We start from the raw sequence: 20,155 nt of genomic DNA on the forward strand, positions 1-20,155 counted from the left end.
CTTTGAATTTTTTTCAGCCATTCCTATCATACCTGCACGACTAACTACAACCTGAATACTTCCCTGCAAACTGCACTTGGGGCCCAGAAGCCACAAGCACAGTTGAAAATACTGCTCAGAGAACAACTTTTTGGCAGCTTTACAGTTTCATTACTCCGAAGTCAAATACAAAATTAAACCACCTCGAACCGAAAGTAAACGTTAATGGACTAACCAGAATCCACATGTCCTTTTTTTTTTCATTTTTAAACAAAGTAGGTTTGTTTTTTTTTTAAATTTTAAATCTGACAGTTTGTCTTTTGTTGTGGCACAGAGTTATACAGTACTAAGGTAATGCCAGCTGGTAAGAAAACAAAACGGTGATGCCGTACAGACTCACGAGTGTGACGGGACTGCCTCCAACTCCCCTCGTGCCAGCCACAGCTGGAGCACAGCTGCACTGCGAGGGGGCAAGTCAGCATTCAGTTTTATACTGTACCTACAACCTACTCACTGCCTGTGTAGGCTGGCCTGCCCTTCTATGAATGGATTTGTTAAGCTGCTTTGTGTTTTAGACAAGGAGCACAAGCCAAGTCCGTCATGAAAATTGTGTTTTCCAAGTCATCAAGACTTTTCGAGAACAATAGAAAAGGCAAAGGGGATCTACAATTCAGAATTTAGCACGAGGCTAATTAGAAGCACCAAATACTCCATTTAGTCTTCTCTGATGACAGCCAAATACAGCTGCACTTTTTATGTTGGCAGATTTCTGGTGTGGAGAATAATTAAAAGGTGACACTGGAAAGGGAAAAAAAAAAGACAAGGTGCCTTGTTCTTCAAAGGCTTAAAATATTTAGAAGTTATTCATCTGAAAGGGCACCTGTGACACTGCAGAAGATGTTAAGCAGGTTCTCAGATTCAGAGACCTCAACTCCAAAGCCAGAGGACTGACTTTAGTCTAGGCTAGTAACTTCTGCCCTTCTAGCAAGACTTGATACAGCTCCTAATCTGTACCTTACACCTTGGGGAAAAAAAAATACAAATCAGAGATGCAGGCAAAATACTTTTTGTATTCACAGACATCAAAGGAAGGAGAGGGCTTCATCCCAATTGGAAAAAAAATTAAAAAAATATCCTTTACAGGTCACCTTTAGCTGAGTCCTCTGGTATATCAGATACCACTGGATTCATCCATGGGGGTGGGAAATGAAGCCTGCATCTTATTTATTGCCCAAGTTTGCAGCTTACAGAAAATGTTTCATAGCACAGGCACAGTGGCAAAAACAGTATAACAGCCGATGGTCAACTCCATTTGGTGAGTAAACAGTAGCAGCAATTAAAAGAAAAAAGTACTCCAAACAGCTCCATACAGCTCCAGCTTACCCAGATGGGTTGTTTTAAGAAAAGAATCTCAAACTAATAAATAGATCTCCGCCCCATTCTCCCAAGATAATGGTTTTCCATAAAACGAGAGGCATGGCAGTTGTGCGTAAGCAGAGACAACAGAACTTCATCTGCCTAGAAGAAAAGGTGCTTTAGGTCTACTAGCCACCTTGTTTTCTCAATTCCATCATTCCCTAACACTCAAACAACTGCAGATATGTTCAAAACTGTGCCCAAAATCATCATCAGCGAAACAACCGCATAATTAACGCAATTCACCCCTCCCACGAACGCTTGAACCTTCTGAGCATGACAAAACGTAAAACAACTTAATGTCACTGTGGAGACAGGAACTCAGCATCTTTGTTTCAACTTTTTCCTTGTTATATATTACAGTGCTCTATAAAATTTTTCCTTTTTCCTTTTAAAGCATTTAGACAATACAAGACTAAAAGATGTCTGGAAATACGTCTTATACAAAAATGAATTTTTATCTTAAAATAACATTCAAAAAGGCACTTCATTCTGTAAGAAAAAATTCAGAGTCAGGTCAACTGCTCTAAGCAGGGGGGTAAAATTGTCTGCATAGTGGGAGGGGAAGAAAGGGAGAGAAATTCAACTGCTGAAATACAAGCTTCTTTTTTTTGGCATGTTTTAAGAAAAGCTGATCCAGTAAAAGATGTCCATTTATGAAATTCACTAAAAGAGTCCCATTTAAAATAGCTTCTTTTTTTTTTTTTCCTTTAAAAAAGTAGTCTGAACACATGACCTTAGGAGTCAGGCTTCTGAAGGCTTAAGAGCATCACTCATGATTGTCCTTCGTGTCCAATGTAACAGGAAGATCAAGAGTAGCACTTCTGACAGGGGTGACCTCCCCAAAGCTTACATTTGAAGGAGCTGAAAAAGATGGAGACAGCCTCTAGCAACTGCAATCTAGTAGCAGAAGTCAGTCAAAGTTAAGGGCTACCTGTTGCAGAGTTTATGAAGCATACTGTAAACTTCTTCCTCTTTGCTTAGTCCTTCAAAGAAAGGAATAAGATCTAGCAGCTCTGTGTCTGTCATGTCATCAAACCAGGACTGCACAGGCACCTGAAACAAAGCAACCAACAAATACTAAGAGGGTTTCGTGATGTGAAGGACCCGTGAGCTTTGCCTGTGTAGGTGTCCTGTAATCATCATCATCAGTAAGGCAAATTGCTAGTCATTAGCATTAAGGTGGAGCACCAGGTTCAAGCCCACATTTTCTAGTACGCAACATCAACCCCCAACCCAACTGCATGACAGCTGATCTTCACCTGCACGTCCAGGTAACGTATGTGACCCCACACTGGACAGCTCAACTTGCTCTGCGTCTTTCATATTCAGAATCCCCTTCCAAGACTGGAAGGGAGACAGAGATTATGGAGCTCCACTGACACTTTACTTACAGGGAAGTGTTTTTTCCCTCTCTGAGAATTACCAGTGTGAGTCACCAGACACAGGCATGCAGCAACAATCCCTTCTGGCTGGGGTTGGGGAGGAAATATTTAAACTGAGCCCAGAGCAGTGCTCAGATTGAAATTAGACCTTGAGAGTGGGTTCAGGAAATAATGCATATAATAACACTTCCCCAAATCCAGCCCACATATTTAAGGAGTTCTTCACTATAGAAGTATACTGAGGTCTTTGAAAGACTATCTTGGATCTTGTTACAAGCTCTGGTTTCTGCAGAGACTCGAGTATCAGTTAGCTAGCAGCACTTTTCTATACATGATTAAACCACTCTGACAAGGCCCTAAATTTCATCTCCCAAATTTCTACAGCTCATTATTTTCTTGGCACTGATTTCTGAGATACCAAATGATGATCTGGATCAGGTTTTATATTTTAACCACGAACACAAATTAGAGCTACAGCTCCTGGTTATTATAAATGGCAACTTTAAACTATGTGTGGCACCAACCAGAAAAATGTTTTCACCACATCACTTAGGGCATCACAGTGTTAGCATCTGAACTTAAAAGCTGAACTACTGCAAGATAAATAGCTCATGTTAAAAAAAAAAAAAGCTATTCCAGAGAGGCAGGACTGTGCAAAGCAGTGTTCTTGATAAAAGATTTCCTACACTAATTTTAACAGCTCACAAAAAAGACAGCCTAAAAACATCAAAGAAAACACGGCATAGCCTGGTTGTTTGAAAGTCAGTAGATCTAAGGGAGTTCCAGCTTCTATCCTGGCAGCTATGAAACAGATGTGAGCATCTGCACTGACTGCAGCAATGGATGGAGCAAGTGCCAGACTGTTCCATCAGATCTTCTGCAGCCGATATGGAACACACAGTGAAAATACACATTGCTCCTAAGTATTCTCCCCTGGAGTATTGCTGCCTGTATTTTATCCTAGCCCTAATCCTTGATCAGCTTGTTGACTAACATTTCTAATTATGAAGGGAGTTATCACAAAACTACTTGAAGGAGAAGCATAACAACACAACAGAATCTTGATTTTTTTCTTTCCCTTACCCACAAATACAGAACTCACACAGCAACCAGTAAGGCACTAATAATCTTGGCTGATAAAACAGTTTCATTCACACAATGAGATGAGAGTACCAAAAGAAGCTCAAGCATACCATTCTTTCTGGAATCACCACTCCAAAGAACACAAACTATGCTGCAGGGCAGCTTTGGCTTTTAGAGCTGCTAGATCTTCAGGTTCTACACTGCTTGGTATCTCTCAAAACTGTTGCACTTCATGCCAAAAGCTAAAGCTGAAGCACATGAACAGTCACAGCTATGACATGCTGTCAAGATCAGTTTGCCCATGTCCTTCACTGTATGGCAGTGAATCACAGAACCTACCTGCAGTCTAAGAACACAGGAACTAACACAAGTCAGTGCTCTGAAAGGCTATTTTCTGAATCAGAAAGTCTGGGCAAGGACCAGAAAGATCAAGTCACGCTTGAGTACTTCCAGCACTAAGAATACTTACTGCATTTTCAGGATGGAAGATGTAAGATGCAGGAGAATTATCTACTATAATAACTTTACTCAGCTCACGTCCCAGTCGACTCAGATCCTTCACATAATTTCCTCGGTGGAAAACACAGGATTCTCTAAAGAGCCTTGCCCTGAACACACCCCAGCGATCCAGTAAGTCGGCTACTGGGTCTGCATACTTGAAAATAGAAGTCAGAAAGATGAAGTTAGCAGTGTGCAGATAGGCATAATTCACCGAAGCAAAGAAGGGACGTGAAATAATTCCAGATAAAATACCCTTTCTTCATTTTCTTCCCTGCCTCTTGTTAATTAACTTACATGCCTGCAAACCTGAAGTGATTAATAGAGAGATAATACAAAAATAGGACAACTATCTTTCTACGGAAGGCTAACTTGCACTCCCACAGTTTCTGTGATTTATAGGTTAGGTTTCATTCTTAGGGTCAACTTACAGTTTCCCTAGGAGTTTCCTAGAGGCTGATGTATCCACAGATCTCACCTAACATTACCATAAAACCAGTTAACACTAACAGAAAATCTATATGAAGCACTTCCACAGCTGATTTGGTTCCATGTGCCTCTGAAGATAAACTGCAATGAACACACTTGAGCCTGATGTTGCTTTTCCAAATGATGCCCTTGGAGTAATTGGGACAGTAAGACTCTTAAAGATGACCAAATTGCATAATTGGGCCATAAAAGATCAGATAAAGATGTTACTAGGAGAAATACTCGTGTACAATACTAGGGAAATTCTCATTTTATATACAAGATAATACTTTTGGTGAGGCACAGCTTAGAATGCAACAATTGATATAAACTGACCAAGGAAAAGTATCCAAATAAACCAGAACATGAATAACCAGTTTCTTGAAAACAACAGTCTAATTTATTATTGCAGGGTAGGATTACCATTTTTTAGTATTTTAACCTGCGAAACAGAATTGATGTTGAAATCAAACAACTTTTGGCTAAGAAGAATAACAGACAACTAACTGCAGTATGAAATTGTCACAGTATTTAGGATTTTCACAACATGACTGAGGAGAATATTCTAAAAAGAACCCAGGGAACAATCCTCTGGTACAAAGGCATTATAGCAGATCAGGGTCCTGTCCCCTTCCACCATCTCTACACTAGGTTGGAGTAAAAGCTTGCCATGCTAGAGCATTATTTATAAACAATCAATGTAATTTTACAAACAAGACACCACAAATACAGTACACCAAGAGAAGTGAAGAATCTGAGCTCAGTCTACTACTGTAACATCTACCACAAGGCTACCTACGAGCTACTACTGCTACTGCAGACCAGAGGGCACAAAATATTCCTGTAGATGCTTCAAGCTTTGCAAAATGTCTCATTTTCTAACTCCAGATTGCAATTGCACCTTGACAGGACAAAAAAATGTGTTCCCAATTTTCAGTCAATTTCTGAGTCACTGGTTGATCATGTAGATGGCCTTTAATTCAGTGTATTTTATTTCATGCCCAGCTTTAATGTGCTGCTTTACTTGCACACTATTTGTTCTAATTTCTCACTATAACCATGGTAACTTGTGAGCCTTTCATATTGGCATCATGAGCAATGCATGGAGGCTACATTATGAGACAAGCCCATATGTGATGGTGTTACCATGGAAACACTTACCCACACACTAGCAGACAAAGTACACACTGTCAGACAAAGAAGCAGAAAAGAAGGGGAAAAATTAAGATAGTACCAACTGTGGAAATAATTATCCATAGAAAACCCAACCAAAAGTCCACTGACCAGCACTGAGAGGGTTAATGAGATGACAGGAGGAACAAACCTTGGCTAGACTGGCTGTGAAGAGTACACATTCAAAGAGCTCTCCCATCCTCTGAAGAAACTCATCCACATGTGGTCGTTTCAATACATAAACCTGGAATGATAATGACATTTAGGTCAGATGGTGCTCAAGGAAAGAAAAAAAATAAACCCAACTCAAACCACTCCTGGAATTCTAACACTTGAAGAAACAAAAGTTAGCAGTTCAAATGAAATGCTGAAAATAAAAAGTACACAAGACAGAAGTAGAGATCCAATAATGAGATTGCACACACAGGCTGCCAAGCCCCATGCTGATTATGCAATTGCAAACACTGTGCATCATCTGGAGTGAAGCTTCTTGACAAATCTCATTAAAGGCAAAGGAGACAAGAGGGTTTCTCAGGAAGTGAGGAGTCGCATCTCTCAACCAAAACCATTTTGGTGCTGGTGTCTTCGGTGCTGAGGAGCTTCACAGAAGGCATAAATCTGATGAAACCTTTGTGATGACAGGAATTGCACAACAGGGAGCTGTTTTCTTTCTGTGGCTAATTCTTTCATTTTTTAAATTCCAGGTGCTAAGTACCATATCTCACTACGGAGAGCTATCACTCATCTGGCTCAGCAGGAGCTTTTTTTTACCAAAAACCTTCACGGCACCATGCAGAATGTCTAAAAATGCTGTTTTCAAAAGTCACTGAAAAAGTCTACAGTGCCTTCCACTGTGACCTTGACATAAGAATGGCAAACACTCAGGATCTCTCTGCCTCTGATTAACAGAGCCTCCTTGGCTCTCTTTTCAGAGCAAACAAGATGATTTGCGCTGACAGAAAATACCAAGATAAGATAATTGCTGCTCAGAAAGCTTGGAAGTAGCTCACAATATACTGGGAAGCTGAAGAGGGGAGTCTGTTTGAAAATATGTATCTATCTTGTTTGCAGTTAGATTAAAAGTTTGAGAGAAAACACTGGCAGAATTTTATCTTCTTTGTTTGGCAAGTAATCCCTAATACTGGAAATTTAAAGTGCAGAAGTCTGGCACAGAACTCAATTCAGGAAGAATTGTTAACACTGATGCAATTTCAGCAATTTCATTTTTTGATACGTAAAACTAGATTAATTGTATGTATTTTACTAGAGTCATATTTATAAGAGGTAAAAAACCAGAAGGTACCAAGAGAAAAAGCCTGAAGGAGAAGAATACAGAAACAGCAGCTTGAACTGAAGTGTAACAATTAAAGCCTTCAGCAAAAGGAGATAAAAGCTGTGGAAGTAAAATTGAAAACCTAAATCTGAAAGCGAAGTTTTACCAAAAAAACATACACAATGGAGCTGTACCTTAAAGACTAAAGCAGAAATGTTAGTTACTTTCCCACTTTATGTAGGATACAGATCATAGCAGGAAGACTTGATCTGCTTTAAGTTATTTCTAAGGAATTTATCTAAACTACTTCTGCCCTCATAAACATTACATTCAAACTTTGATACAGATAACAACTTATAACCCAGATTTTTTTAACAACCACAGCAGCACCTAACCCACCAAATACACGTGACATTTTATGAATTAAAGACAGCTAACAGATGTACCTCAACACTGCTCTCTTTTAATTACAGAAACGTTTCCTGTATTTCACCAAGCATAAACCAACTAATTTCCTCTCCTATAACAATACAATTATTTTTTCACTTAATTCCTACTACAGAAAGTTGTTCTGTAGCACTTCCTCTCCAAATTCTATCTTTGAATTTTTTAAAGACACAGGGAGAAAGACTGCTGAAGTCCATCTGCATTTGTGTACTCAGAGACTATCCAACCTCTCAGTTATAAGAGACATAGTAGGATCCAAATTACTCCTTAATAATGAAGTTCTTGTTTCTTTAGCCTTAAATTATATTCCTACACTTATTTTTGAGGGCACAGAAGGAACTCCCCAAAGTCTTATTTTTGGATATGAAGTGCTGGAATTTAGTACTGATGTTCCTTTTACAACCTGGTGGTTTCAGCCACAGCAAAAGAAGTCTCCTCTTTGCTCTCCATCCCTATCTATGCCCGTGTTGGTGAAGTATTTCCACTTGGAATGTAATTACAAACTCTCTGCCAAGGATATGAACTTTGCTTCTTGCAACATAACCCACCTCCTCCATAAAGAGAGCACACAGTAAATCAACCCCAGAGCTGCAGCCCAAGAGCTCCCTAACCACAGCCTCAGGGTGTACTTGCAAGTGAGTACTTGCAGTAAGTGCTCTTTTGGCTATTTGCAGGTCTCCTAATACTGCAACTAGTCAGTATTAGCTGTAAATACACAACATTTGAAGCTGTGTTGTCTCCCTTGTGCAGTTTTGATCTCCAGATCCACCATAGAGCACCCTCACTCTCCTCTACTTGAGTTTCTCTTGCTGTTTTGCCTTAAAGCTTCCCTACTGGGATCTGGCCAACAGATTTGCTTCTCATGTTAAATGCCTGATTAATAATAAATGTCTTTTCTTAGGATGAAGTCTCACGATTTTTTTCCCTTAATCATTTCCCTCTGTAAAAAGCCCCAATTCCTTCACACACCCCCTTTAATTTAATTTTTTTTTTTTTGGCAGAACAACATATCTAATACTCTGGATAGTTATTCTCCTTGAAGTTCTTTTTGAGAAGTCCTACTTAGACCCTGGAAGCAACTCCAAGCGTACTGGTATCCTGGGCTACAAGATCTCTTTGGTTTACTGCACATAAAAAGCTTTCTTCAGCTGACAGTGCAGCTCTTTTCTCCTCTTCCTCCTCATTTGGAATTTTTTCCCCACTTTACTTTGTTAGTGGCTGGACTTGAATCTCAATGCTCCATGGTTATTTGTGGCTTGGCTTTTTCCTCTGTTGCCTGATGTCTTCAGTTTAAATCTCTAGACTAACTGGCTCCTGGCATTTTTCTGAGATTTATATACTGTCTTTAGGGCATTAAAAAAATCCCTCAATTTTTAATTGTATTGTATGCTCACTAATTTCTGCCTTATCACAGCAAGAATTTAGAGAAATACTATTCTTATAGTCTTATTATTTAAAATGAACCCTACTCTTCACATTTTAAGCACAGATCAGGCACTAGGCATGTTTTCACAAGATTCTTACAGCTGCTAATGGCAGAACACAAATAATTACCTTTAATTGTTTTCAAATATTTCATATTTCCATATAAATTTTCTATACCTCAAAGCAGTCTAAACCTAAAGTCACTCAGTATTTGTAAAACTAAAAGCTCAATTTTAATCAATTAAACAGGATGCAAAGATTTGCCTCTCAAAACCAGCTTTGCAGTAAAGAAAGCTTCAAGTAATGACAAAGAAATGTGCCCAGGATAACTCAAACTCCTTCAATCTCCTGTTTCGTGGGCTGAGTGCATCTTCTTAGCAGCAAGCAGAAAATAACGTGTCCTTGAGCCTCGTGGTGTTGGGTCACACAGTTGTGGTTGCCTCCCAGTGCAAGTAACCAAGAATAGGCCAGTTAGCATGGATACAGCCTATCCTGGATTACTTGAACCAGGCCACAGCCTTCCAGAAGAAAATCCATGAATTTAGTGCTTTTAGGAAGGAAGTTTATTATTCAGAGTTTGTCCCCACCATTCAAAAACATTCTGTATACTACATTCAAAGTATACATGTCTTTAGCTGCCAATCACTAAAAATAAACAGTTGTTAACTGAATTAAAACCCAATACTTACAAACTAGTTTTACTCAATCAACAAATATTTAAAAATGGAATTCCAAGTAACACCGGATCAAACTCTTCCTGGCTGCTCTCTTTACTCCCTGACACCAACAGCAAGGCACAAAGCCACTGGAAGTCAATTTGGATAAAAGACAAAGGACAAACATACCCTTAAAAGTCTTCTCTCACTGGGGATTAAAGCTACATTTAACATACAGCCTCTGATCTGGGTTGTGGTCACTCTGTACTTATTCAATGGGAAGAAGAGGACTTGTTTCTGCAGAAGTTACATCAAGGGTACCAAACAGCTTGAACATCTTTCTCCAGCCACTACTTTCACCCTCAATAAGCTTCCTAAGAGCACTCTCAGACGCAACACATTTCACTGGACTTATCACAGGTTTTCCCTCATAATTTGGTAGAGCAGGGGAGCAGCTCTGATTTCCTTTTATCCAGAGAACCAGAGTGAAACAAGAGCCCTGGCCAGGAGAGTATCAGCTTGCATCAGAACTGCCCTTTTGTATCTGTGCCATCATTCCCAACACAAAGCATGGGATTCTACTCCTGTAACTGTAGCTGCTCTTAGACAGGCACAGTCTCTGCAGGCATCTAGACTCACAACAGGAGGAAAGGGAGGTGCCTCCACACAGGAGTTATTTCCTTGTAAAATAAAATGGCCAATCCTTTCTAAAGATAAGGTAATTTAGGCTAGAGAAAGAAAGATGAGAGAGGGAAAAGGGGTGTTCAAAAAGGCTATTTTTTAAATCTAGGGAAGTTGGTTTACCCAAAGACCTTTTAAGACATTGATTTGAATTGTCCTCCCTATTAAAAAATACACCCTCTGAACTTTTGATTATAAATAAGAAAAAATAACCTCCCCAAACTAAAGACAGCTCTTTTGTGAATACCTCTGTTGCATAGCAAAAAAAATACAGCATTTACCATGAAAAAACTTGTTAGATAAGCCAATCTCAAAACCCTTTCAAGTGCACAGCAATTGAATTTGCCACAACTTGTATTTTTGGTATAGGAGATCTGAACAGTCTTGTGTAATCTCAGATTTCTTTCTGAATTGGCACTTCTGAAATGTGTTTCTCTATTTGCTCTCAGAGGGTTTCTGTCTAAGACAGAGTTCAAGTACAACAATAATCTGTCAAACAATCTCCTGCTTGATAAGATACCAGGCAAGGATATGCACTACGGACAGTACATTTCCACCACATTTTACATACCCCATGATACTTTAAACAGGTGGAAGTATTTCCCAATGTCAGTGATTAATCTTGGAGGACATAAACTGCTTAAGAAAATGGCCTGGCGTTATACAGATGAGAAATTCTGATAAATGACAAAAACTGCACACATCGGTTCATTTGTGCTCGAAGTGAATAAAAAATTACAGGTTTGAAGTGGGAACAGGTTGTCCAAGCTCTACAGCCTTTGGCAATGCCCAGACTTAGTCACAATATCCAGTTTTCCCATTTATCACAGTGCAAACACCCCAAAAGATTCCTGAATGACAGCATTAATTACAAACACAGACTTTGCCTGCTCTGCATAAACAGAATAAACATAGAATAAACGTGAATTACCTTTATTTCAAGAATCACAAATTCCTTACAATTAACTTCATTTTTACCACCCAAATGTGACTGAGATATTTACCTATTTCAGAGATTAAGAGCCTGAAACACAAAGGGATTAAACAATTTCCTTGAAAAATACGCAGGAAATCTCCAGCAAAGCACGGTCAGAGACTAATTTCACTTGACCTTCTACGTCAAGGGAAGGAGATGCACAAATCACTCCCTTTGGCCAGCTGATTTTTTTGTTTGGGTTTTGCAGTCATCTTGAGTGCTGAACTGCATTACATTTGGTGAAGAATCTGAAAGTTTGCAGCAGGGAATGGAAAAGCAACAGACTTCTGATGTGCTTGACTGTAAAACCCAAATAGTCTTTTATTGGGATTTGTTTCACAATGTAAATGTATCATCTTGACAAGCTAAGTGATGACAATTCTAAGCCATTCAAAAATTCACTTTCAAAAGCATTGTACAAAGTTTTAGGAGAGAAAATGTCTGTTTTACAGCACCAAACACAACCAAAGCCCACATCAAACCCGGACTGACAATATCACAAATCTCCCAAAACATCACTTAGGTGTTCTAAGCACCAGCTGTGGTGAACATTACAGGTCTAAGTACTTCAGATATTGAATTTTTCTACACAAAACAGGCACAGTGTAAAAACTGTCAGAGCAACTAATACTTTAAAGCACATTTCAATCCACTGACTGCTATTTAGTAATTATTTAAAGAATGACAATTACACACATGCCTTCCACAACAGAAAAATCAAACAAAACTACTAACTAGCTTTTTGATCTATCAGTTAGTCCAAGATTAAAATACAAAACTCTTTGTTCAAGTAAAAATAATCCATATAAAACCCCCAAGATTTCCAAAACTGGAAGTATTTAAATTCTCTATTAAACCACATCCACAGAAGATCTGCAACTCAGTAACTGCATTATCTGTAACCTACCAGAACCAACAAAAAGTGTTTCAAACAATTTGCAACGTTCATGTATCAGAGAGGCTCAACTTCACATTAACCTGTACAACTCCTCTCCAGCAAGAGCTTTAATGTCTGTCTGAAGAGGAAAATTTACGGCACTGTAATTTGTTTCATTCAATCATTCAACTGATTGAAGACACCAAGCTAAGATACATGAAGGGCACTGATTTTCAAATTATGAGTGTTTTGCTTTTACTGAAAACCATTTTTCAGAGCCTTAAGTGAAGTTCTTAAAGAGTAAGACAGAAAAATTAGTCTCCTTGCAATTCTGTCCAGACCTTTTAAATATGCTGAAGTACATAAAAAGTACCATCAGAGGAACTTAAATTACTCACAGGAGTAAAAGGGGATGGAAATTAAATACATATAGATGCAAAAAAAATGGGAGAAATTTCTAGTCTTCCATAACAGTTTTATCAAACTTATATGAGCTTCAGCATATGAGCTACCAACAGATGTTAGAGCCAACGTATGTCCTGTTTGTCTGGGAAGGAATTTGAAATGCAGTATTCAAGTGGCTTTTTCTAGGACTATTAATGTTTGAAAACCCATCCTGAGATCATTCCCTGTTTGAAAATGTTTTAAAATTGACAAAGAGTCAAGTCCTGAGAGAGAGAGAGACTCTACCTGACCAACAACCTTCCAGTGTCTGAATGGGCCTACAGGGAAGCTGGAGAGGGACTCTTTGTTAGGAACAAGGAGTAAGGGAGATAAATTGAAAGAGGGGAAATTTAGATTAGATATTAGAAATAAATATTCTACTGTAAGGGTGGTGAGAACAGATTGTCCAGGGAGGCTGTGGCTGCCCCAACCCTGGCAGTGTTCAAAGCCAGGCTGGACAAAGCCTTGAGCAACCTGGTCTAGTGGGAGGGGTCCCTGCCCAGGGAAAGTGGGTTGGGACTAGATGATCTTTAAGGTCCATTCCAATCCCTTACCACACTGTGATTCTATGATCAAACATGGATGCTTTTCTGGATGGTACAATTTCAGAACACGCAGCTTCTGTGTTTTGCAAAAGGAGAAGTTACTGAATGTAAAGCAGCAAATGGAGGAAGAGAACACTCTGGGACACTCAGGATACAACACTGAAGGAACAACAGCACTTACCTGATGTATGGTTCCATCAATTTCAACAGGAACGATGAAATCAGCATTGCTAATTGGCTAGAAAGAATGACAAGGAAATAATCAACATTAAAAATGAGATCATTAGAGGGACAATTTCAGAGGCGTAGAAGGGAAGAGCACTTACTTACTTCTCAGGAACAAGTTAATAAGCATTATTGACTATACAGATCCACTCTGTGTGTGCCCTTTACACACACAAGTCAGAAGCCTCACAGTTGTATTCCCAGATGCTGTACTTCCCTTTCTCTCATATTTCAAGCTTCACACAATGTACTGTGATTCACTGCTTGAATAACCCCCACTACCACTGAGTGTGTTTACCAGGAAAAACATCTGTCTGGATAACTCTTACATCAAGTCTGTGTGGATGGTAATCAAGAAAATCAGTTATGTGCTTCACATATTCTACTGTGGATCATCAATGAGTAATTTTTTTAAAAATAAAGACATAGGTAAAAGTAATACCTAATGGTTATATTTGAATCAGGAGCTGCAACAAGACTTAAGTCATATAGTTAAATGACTCTCAAGATGCAATACCTCAAGGACCAATACCAACCAACTTCATCATGTGAAACTGCATTTTAATTCCAGAGGGAAGAGCAGGTACACTCTGTCCAAGTCCCTGAATCCATTTTTCTAGCCTGTCAAACACAACTTATTTCTTAAGACTTACTGTGAAATACTGCTGGTCAAGTAAAATTGCTTTGGAAAGCAGGAAAGTGTCCTTGTAGCCAGTTTAAGTGCACACAATCTAATCTTGGCTAGACAGCAGGGGCAGTTGGGAACATGCTGCTAACAGTGTTTACTGGTTCAAATGGACATCAAACTTGGCAGAACCCTTGGGTACAGCTCAGGCACTATGTCCATGATAAAAAAAATAGTCATGTAAACATGCCTGGCTGAAGCCTCTAACTCCATCATCTGCAGCTTGAAAATGGCTGAGACACAGAGCTGCCAAGTACAGTTTTAACATGACTGATTAACAGACAATATGCTTCATGGATAAGAGCCTAGAAGGAAGGCTGGGAGCAGTCTGGTAACTGGGATTACTAAGTGAAGGCTGGAAAACATCTTCAACTCAGCCCCATTAGACTTGCACAGACTTTCCTACCTGGTTTTCTAGATCAGTCAATAGACTGATCTCAAGGACCACTAAGAAGATGCCCCTGAAAAATCTGTGAGACTACAAACAACAGCCTTCAAACCCATTGTGGGGGCGACAGTGAGTGGCAAGACAGCAGAGAAGCAGCCAAGGTAAAGAGACTAAGCAGCAGATCACAAACTAGTGAACCTAAACAGGTGCACCATGAAAAACGGTGGGAAAATAGAATCTTGCAGTATTAACCTGGTAGCATTGCTTTGATCCCATTCTCTGGAAAAATGAAGTTCTAATTCCACTGTCAAAAGACCTACCTGTGAGGAGAGCAAAATGACCACAAGAATTTATAACAGAGGGCAACACCCTCTCTCAAGAACACAGTAATAAAGGAGGATGGTTTGATCTGACACCTGCAAGTGCTGGGGCAGAAGGCAAACGGGAGGCTATACTGAATCTACTTATCCTGACCAACCAATATCAGCAACCAAAGCTCCAGAGCAGATGATGCTGGAAGACTCCGCCCTGTTGATGACCTCTGCATCTAAAGAATTCCTCAAATACCCACAGATAACTCCTTTCTGCTTTGGAAAAAGACAGAGGGGAGGCTTCCAGCTGCTCCCTGCATGAAGTCCCTCATATAAAGAAGATACTCTGTAGCATCGCTAAGAGCAGCAAATCAGGTACACAAAAAATGTCCTCAAGCTTCACCTTAAAAACAAACCCAAATGAACTGTCCATAAACCTCAGTCACCAATTTTCAAGTGGGTGCCAGTTCCCTGCAGGCTTTTCAGAGACTTGCATGCACTTGAAGAACTTATATATGCATGACTCCCTTAAGCAAGAGAAATACTTCGCAGCAGCAGAAAAAGAATAGGTCACTGCAAGCTGGTTTTGAAATCCATTGATAAAACTACAGCTTTTACTGAACTTTCTTAACAGGAGCAACACCAACCAGACGCCAGAGAAAACCACATTCTGTTTAAACAACTTAACTTTTTTTTTTTTAACAAATAAAACTCACCCTTAGACTTTGTAACACTGACCAAACCACTCCTAACTACATATTTGCTTCCCCCACTTATACTTCAAGTACTGCATTGCTTTCTTGTTGGCACAAGTGATAAGGAAGGAGCATGGACGGGGGTTGTGTGGTCATGGTGGGAAGAGAGGAGAAAAGTCTGCAGCAATTTGCTGGATAAAGATTTCTGGGGTGAGCACGTGAAGCACGTACGTGCCTCCAGTGGGAACCACAGAGACAGAGCCTGAAAGAAGACAACGTATTTCCATCGAAAATCTTCAGTTAGAACTGTTTCTAGTTAATACAAAAAAACTTCAGTATTTTAAATGTTCTAAAAGTGTTTCACAGCCAGTTTTGAATATGACCACATTCCAGGCTTGCATGTGGTTTAATTCATTTTATACGAAACCCTCTTTACATCTCCTTGATTTAATAATTTATTATTTTTGCTTCTACTATTGTTTTATGATGGGAATGATAACTATCCTGTCTATCTATTCCTTTTTTAGTCTTGCCAAAGAACCCCAAATTTTATTCCTTTAATATGCATAGAACATGAAAGACTAGCACCTCCTTAAAGCCTCACAAATATGCAGGGGCATAAAAAGATGAGAATTACCCTCCTTCAGATGTTGCTGCTTTCATAAAAGAGCACTTTAAATATTCTGCCTCTCTGGTTGTGTTAAAAACATATAATCTGCATTTGAAATATGAAGCCTATTTCATAACAGAATTATGAATTCTAAACTATCAGGTGTTTTCAATAAAGCCTTTTGTGCTAAAAAAAAAAATCACAAATTCATGTATGCTTTTCCAGCTTTTAAGTGGGGATCTGCTTGGTTAGAGCAGACATGTTTTAATGAAAAGAAACCCCTAAAAACACCCCCGAAACTCCACAAACTAAAAGAAACTGCAGAAGTAACTTGATTTTCCAGGCAGAGCAGGGTGCATACACGTATTAAACCCTTGCTCTGCTGGAAATCCATCATGAGTTTTAATGACCACAGTGGTCCTAATTCAGCTGAAACATGAAACAAAATCCAAACAGCACCACTGGACAGTTCCAGCCATTAAACAAGTAAAGCCATTTCCTCCAACGCTTGGTTTTCTCTTACGTACCCTCAACACAAGGCTTCACAGTAAGATAACACAATTGTAGCTGTAAGACTCTGACATCTGCCTACAACTACTTCACACAAAAAAAGGACAAGCTTTCTCTTCCTCACAAAACATTATTCATGGCTCATCATTAAGTAGAATAATCTTTTGGTTTTTCTTAAGTATCTATTTAATATCATCTAAATACCCATTAAATATTATTTGAGTGAACAGGACGATTAAAATATGCTTGCTAAGAAAGCACTCTGCAATAAGGCAAACCTCAGTCCTACACGAAAGATTTATACTATGTCAACCATTAAATATGCATTTCTTTAAAATGGTTTTTTAAAAAAAATTAATAACCACCTAAATTGAAGCTCATTTTGTTTAAAAACCAGGAAAAAAATCACAGTACAAAATTAGCCACAGCATTCAGAAAGTAAACTTGTATTTTTACCTTTCAGATAACACTAAGCTTAATTCTTCATTATTATTATTATATACATTTAGATTCTTAAATTCAGCTTTCCCTTCCTCTTTTTGACTCTTGTTTAAATAAGAAGGCATGGTTTCTCCCTTCCCAATCCAGCTGTGTTCCTCATCTCCCTGAAAAATTCTCCAGTGCAAACTCAGTCTGGGTATAGAAGACAGATCTGGCACTGAGGCTGAGGTTCCTGTACACCACCATAAATTGTTATATACCATCAGGCACAATAAAGACAGAGAAAAATCTTCATTTCAGTTTGAGGCGCAGGAGTACTTGTTCTAATATCTCCATATAAGGTTTCCTTTAAGTCAACAAAGACAGGGTGTTGCCAAATTCTAACCACAACATGGATTAGAGTTTGCATTTTAAATGCTGGCAACTAACTAGTGCAGGATAAAAAAGTGGAGTTTATGCTGGCAGTGAAAAGTGGAGTGCAACCAACTAGAAGACTATAAAGGTGGTAACTCTAGTTTGCTAGTAGTAAGGTAATTATTAGTTCTTATGAATTCTCCAATCAATGTATAAAACCAGCAGAGGCTTTATCATGTACAAGATCTGCTAATCAGAAATGCTGTCAATACTCTGAGCCAGTTTAGGTTACTTGTGTTTCTGAAGTCTCCTAATTTCAGCTCTACTTAAACAACAGAAAAATAACCACTGCTTCCACCACATGCTGGAATCTGAAGGGTTATCAAAGTTGCTTCTTGAAGATGACTGATTCAACAGCAATAGCTAAATGGCATTTGCTTTCCAGCTCTGAAAGCTAAATACTTAAAAACACTTACTGCAATCAGGACAGCAGCCTGACATGGAAAACAAGAGCACAGCCATCACTAGTGCCCAAAATCACTGGTTTAAGGTACCCCTACCTTGCATAAAGCTGTGCTGAGTTTCCATTCTTCTAGCCTAATTATGGCATCATTTAAACTGCAACAACAAAATGGCATTTTCAGAGCAGCAAGCTTAATACCTGTGAAAACACAGGTCCTTGGTGGAATACTGAAAGCCATGAAGTTCATACCGATTCCAGGCCTTGTTGCAATCCGTGTGACTTTCTCAGAATCAAAACAAAATGGCAATCACTGTGTTACTTCCCTAACAGCTAAATTAGGATGAATAATCATAGGAGAGGCAATGAGAACTCCCAGACACCCTGGGAGAGCCTGTAAAACGAGTTAAAGTGTTAAGAGGCTTAACAGTTCCTCCAGCATTTACTGACAGACCCAAGCTGCAAAAGATCACTCTTGAATTTACTCACCTTAAATGAACTGTGCACTAAAGTTTCATCTAAATCAATGACCACACACTTCTTCCCATAGTCTGATGCTGTCAGTTCTGGCAGGAGGTATTTAGCTGGTGGCTAAAAACAAAAAGAAAAGAGGAAGACAACAGAAAAAAAGTAAAACCTCTATCGAAGGGGCACTCACTGTCAACACTGCTATCCTAGTCACTACTGGGATCTGGAATACATGACTCAAAGTTGAATGTTTTCCTGGGCTGATTGCAAGTACATGTATGGAAATTAACGGCTCATGCAACTGCAATACCCATACAGACTTTTCTTTTTGAAATTATTTTTTACATGAGAGACTTGTTTAGAATGACCTTCAAAACACTGGAAATGAAAATGGTAAAACATCAGCACTAGCTACAAAAACCCAGAGAAAAAGAGGGTATTCGATACAATGATATCTGTTTGCAGTGACCCTTTTCCTAACACCTGGGTTTGGTTGCTGCTATTACCCTATTCCCATCAATGCCATTTCCAGCCATATCACACTGATGGACATTTGCACAAATTGTTATTTCTGTTTGCCACAAAAGATGCTAAAAGTGGAAGAATCTGTCCTGAAGGAAGACAGCATTACTGATTTCATCTTCCAGGACATGTCTTCACTCTCATTTTTAGCACTCGTGAGGGCACTGACCAACTTTCATGTGGATTATTCTCCCAGTCAAGGCATTAAAGTTGCAGTAAAGAGCACAGTGCCCTTACTGAAAAATGGTACCAGTTCCACGAACTGACAATTTTTCTGAAAGCAATGCAGACACATTCTCATACATCTGCATAATCTCATATTCTCTCTGTCTCAATATCATATCCTTCAGATTGCTCATTTCCCACTTTAACACCCCAGTTTGCAATAAAAATATGTTACTTTAGATTTTGGTACTGGAGACTTCCTGAAATAACAGAAATTTGAGCGAACACTTCCATTTGGAGCTGAAATACTGCTGCTACTCAGAGAGGGTTTTTTGATGAAGGAAAAAGGATTAGCTTTATAGAAAGTATCAGCAGGGAGAAGCTCAAGACTTAGAGGAAATTAAATTAATTTAGAGTTGAATACAGAACTCTAACTTCATTCTTTTGCTATCTTTTTATCTGTTCAGACAACGCTGCTCTGGTAAGGATGCATCTATCATGGTTTTGTTCTTTTCAACAGCCCTTTGTAGAGGTACCTGCAGAGGTCTGAGGCCACCCCTCTGCAGACAGTGGGTGACACACAGGTGAGTCAGACACCTCCCAACATCCTAAGGCAGCCAGGATGGATTATCAATCACTGACTGAATTCAGACATTTTCTTAAGTTGAGAGACAGTGCCCAATGATGCCTGGTAAGTTCTTATTTAAATGAAGCAACTAACAAATCTGATTCTGGACTTGAATAAGTGTCTTTAGCTAAAGTAGAAGTTCTTGGGGCAATTTTAGGAGTGCTCACTGAAATTGATTTAGTTCCTTAGAATTAACATCAACAACAGTTCCTTCAGCTACCGAACTGGAAGCTGCTTTGCTTACAAACCACTTGTCTCAATGCATTTTCTCTCAGAACACATCTAACAACGACCTTCAAGCATAAGCAACTTCTGCTTAATGCCTGTAATGGATCCATCCATCACAGTCACCTCACCAGGCTGAAAT

The 20,155-nt window shown here is 39.1% G+C and overlaps 1 protein-coding gene across 3 annotated transcripts in view; it reads right to left on the minus strand.

Annotated features, from left to right (window-relative positions):
* Positions 1-595: 595 nt before the first annotated feature.
* Positions 596-20,155, minus strand: part of CTDSPL (CTD (carboxy-terminal domain, RNA polymerase II, polypeptide A) small phosphatase-like) — a 79,865-nt gene continuing 60,305 nt past the window's right edge. For all 3 annotated transcript variants that reach the window (XM_009079614.1, XM_009079613.1, XM_009079612.1), the window contains 5 exons: positions 18,495-18,596; positions 13,508-13,564; positions 6,154-6,246; positions 4,333-4,518; positions 596-2,451 (listed from right to left, as the gene is read on the minus strand). In XM_009079614.1, the coding sequence (XP_009077862.1) occupies positions 2,326-2,451; positions 4,333-4,518; positions 6,154-6,246; positions 13,508-13,564; positions 18,495-18,596 (564 nt within the window). In that variant the 3' untranslated portion in view covers positions 596-2,325. The remainder of the gene's footprint in view (positions 2,452-4,332; positions 4,519-6,153; positions 6,247-13,507; positions 13,565-18,494; positions 18,597-20,155) is intronic.

Source organism: Acanthisitta chloris, unplaced genomic scaffold (assembly GCF_000695815.1).
Source record: "Acanthisitta chloris isolate BGI_N310 unplaced genomic scaffold, ASM69581v1 scaffold1548, whole genome shotgun sequence".
In the NCBI taxonomy this organism is placed as follows: Eukaryota; Metazoa; Chordata; class Aves; order Passeriformes; family Acanthisittidae; genus Acanthisitta; species Acanthisitta chloris.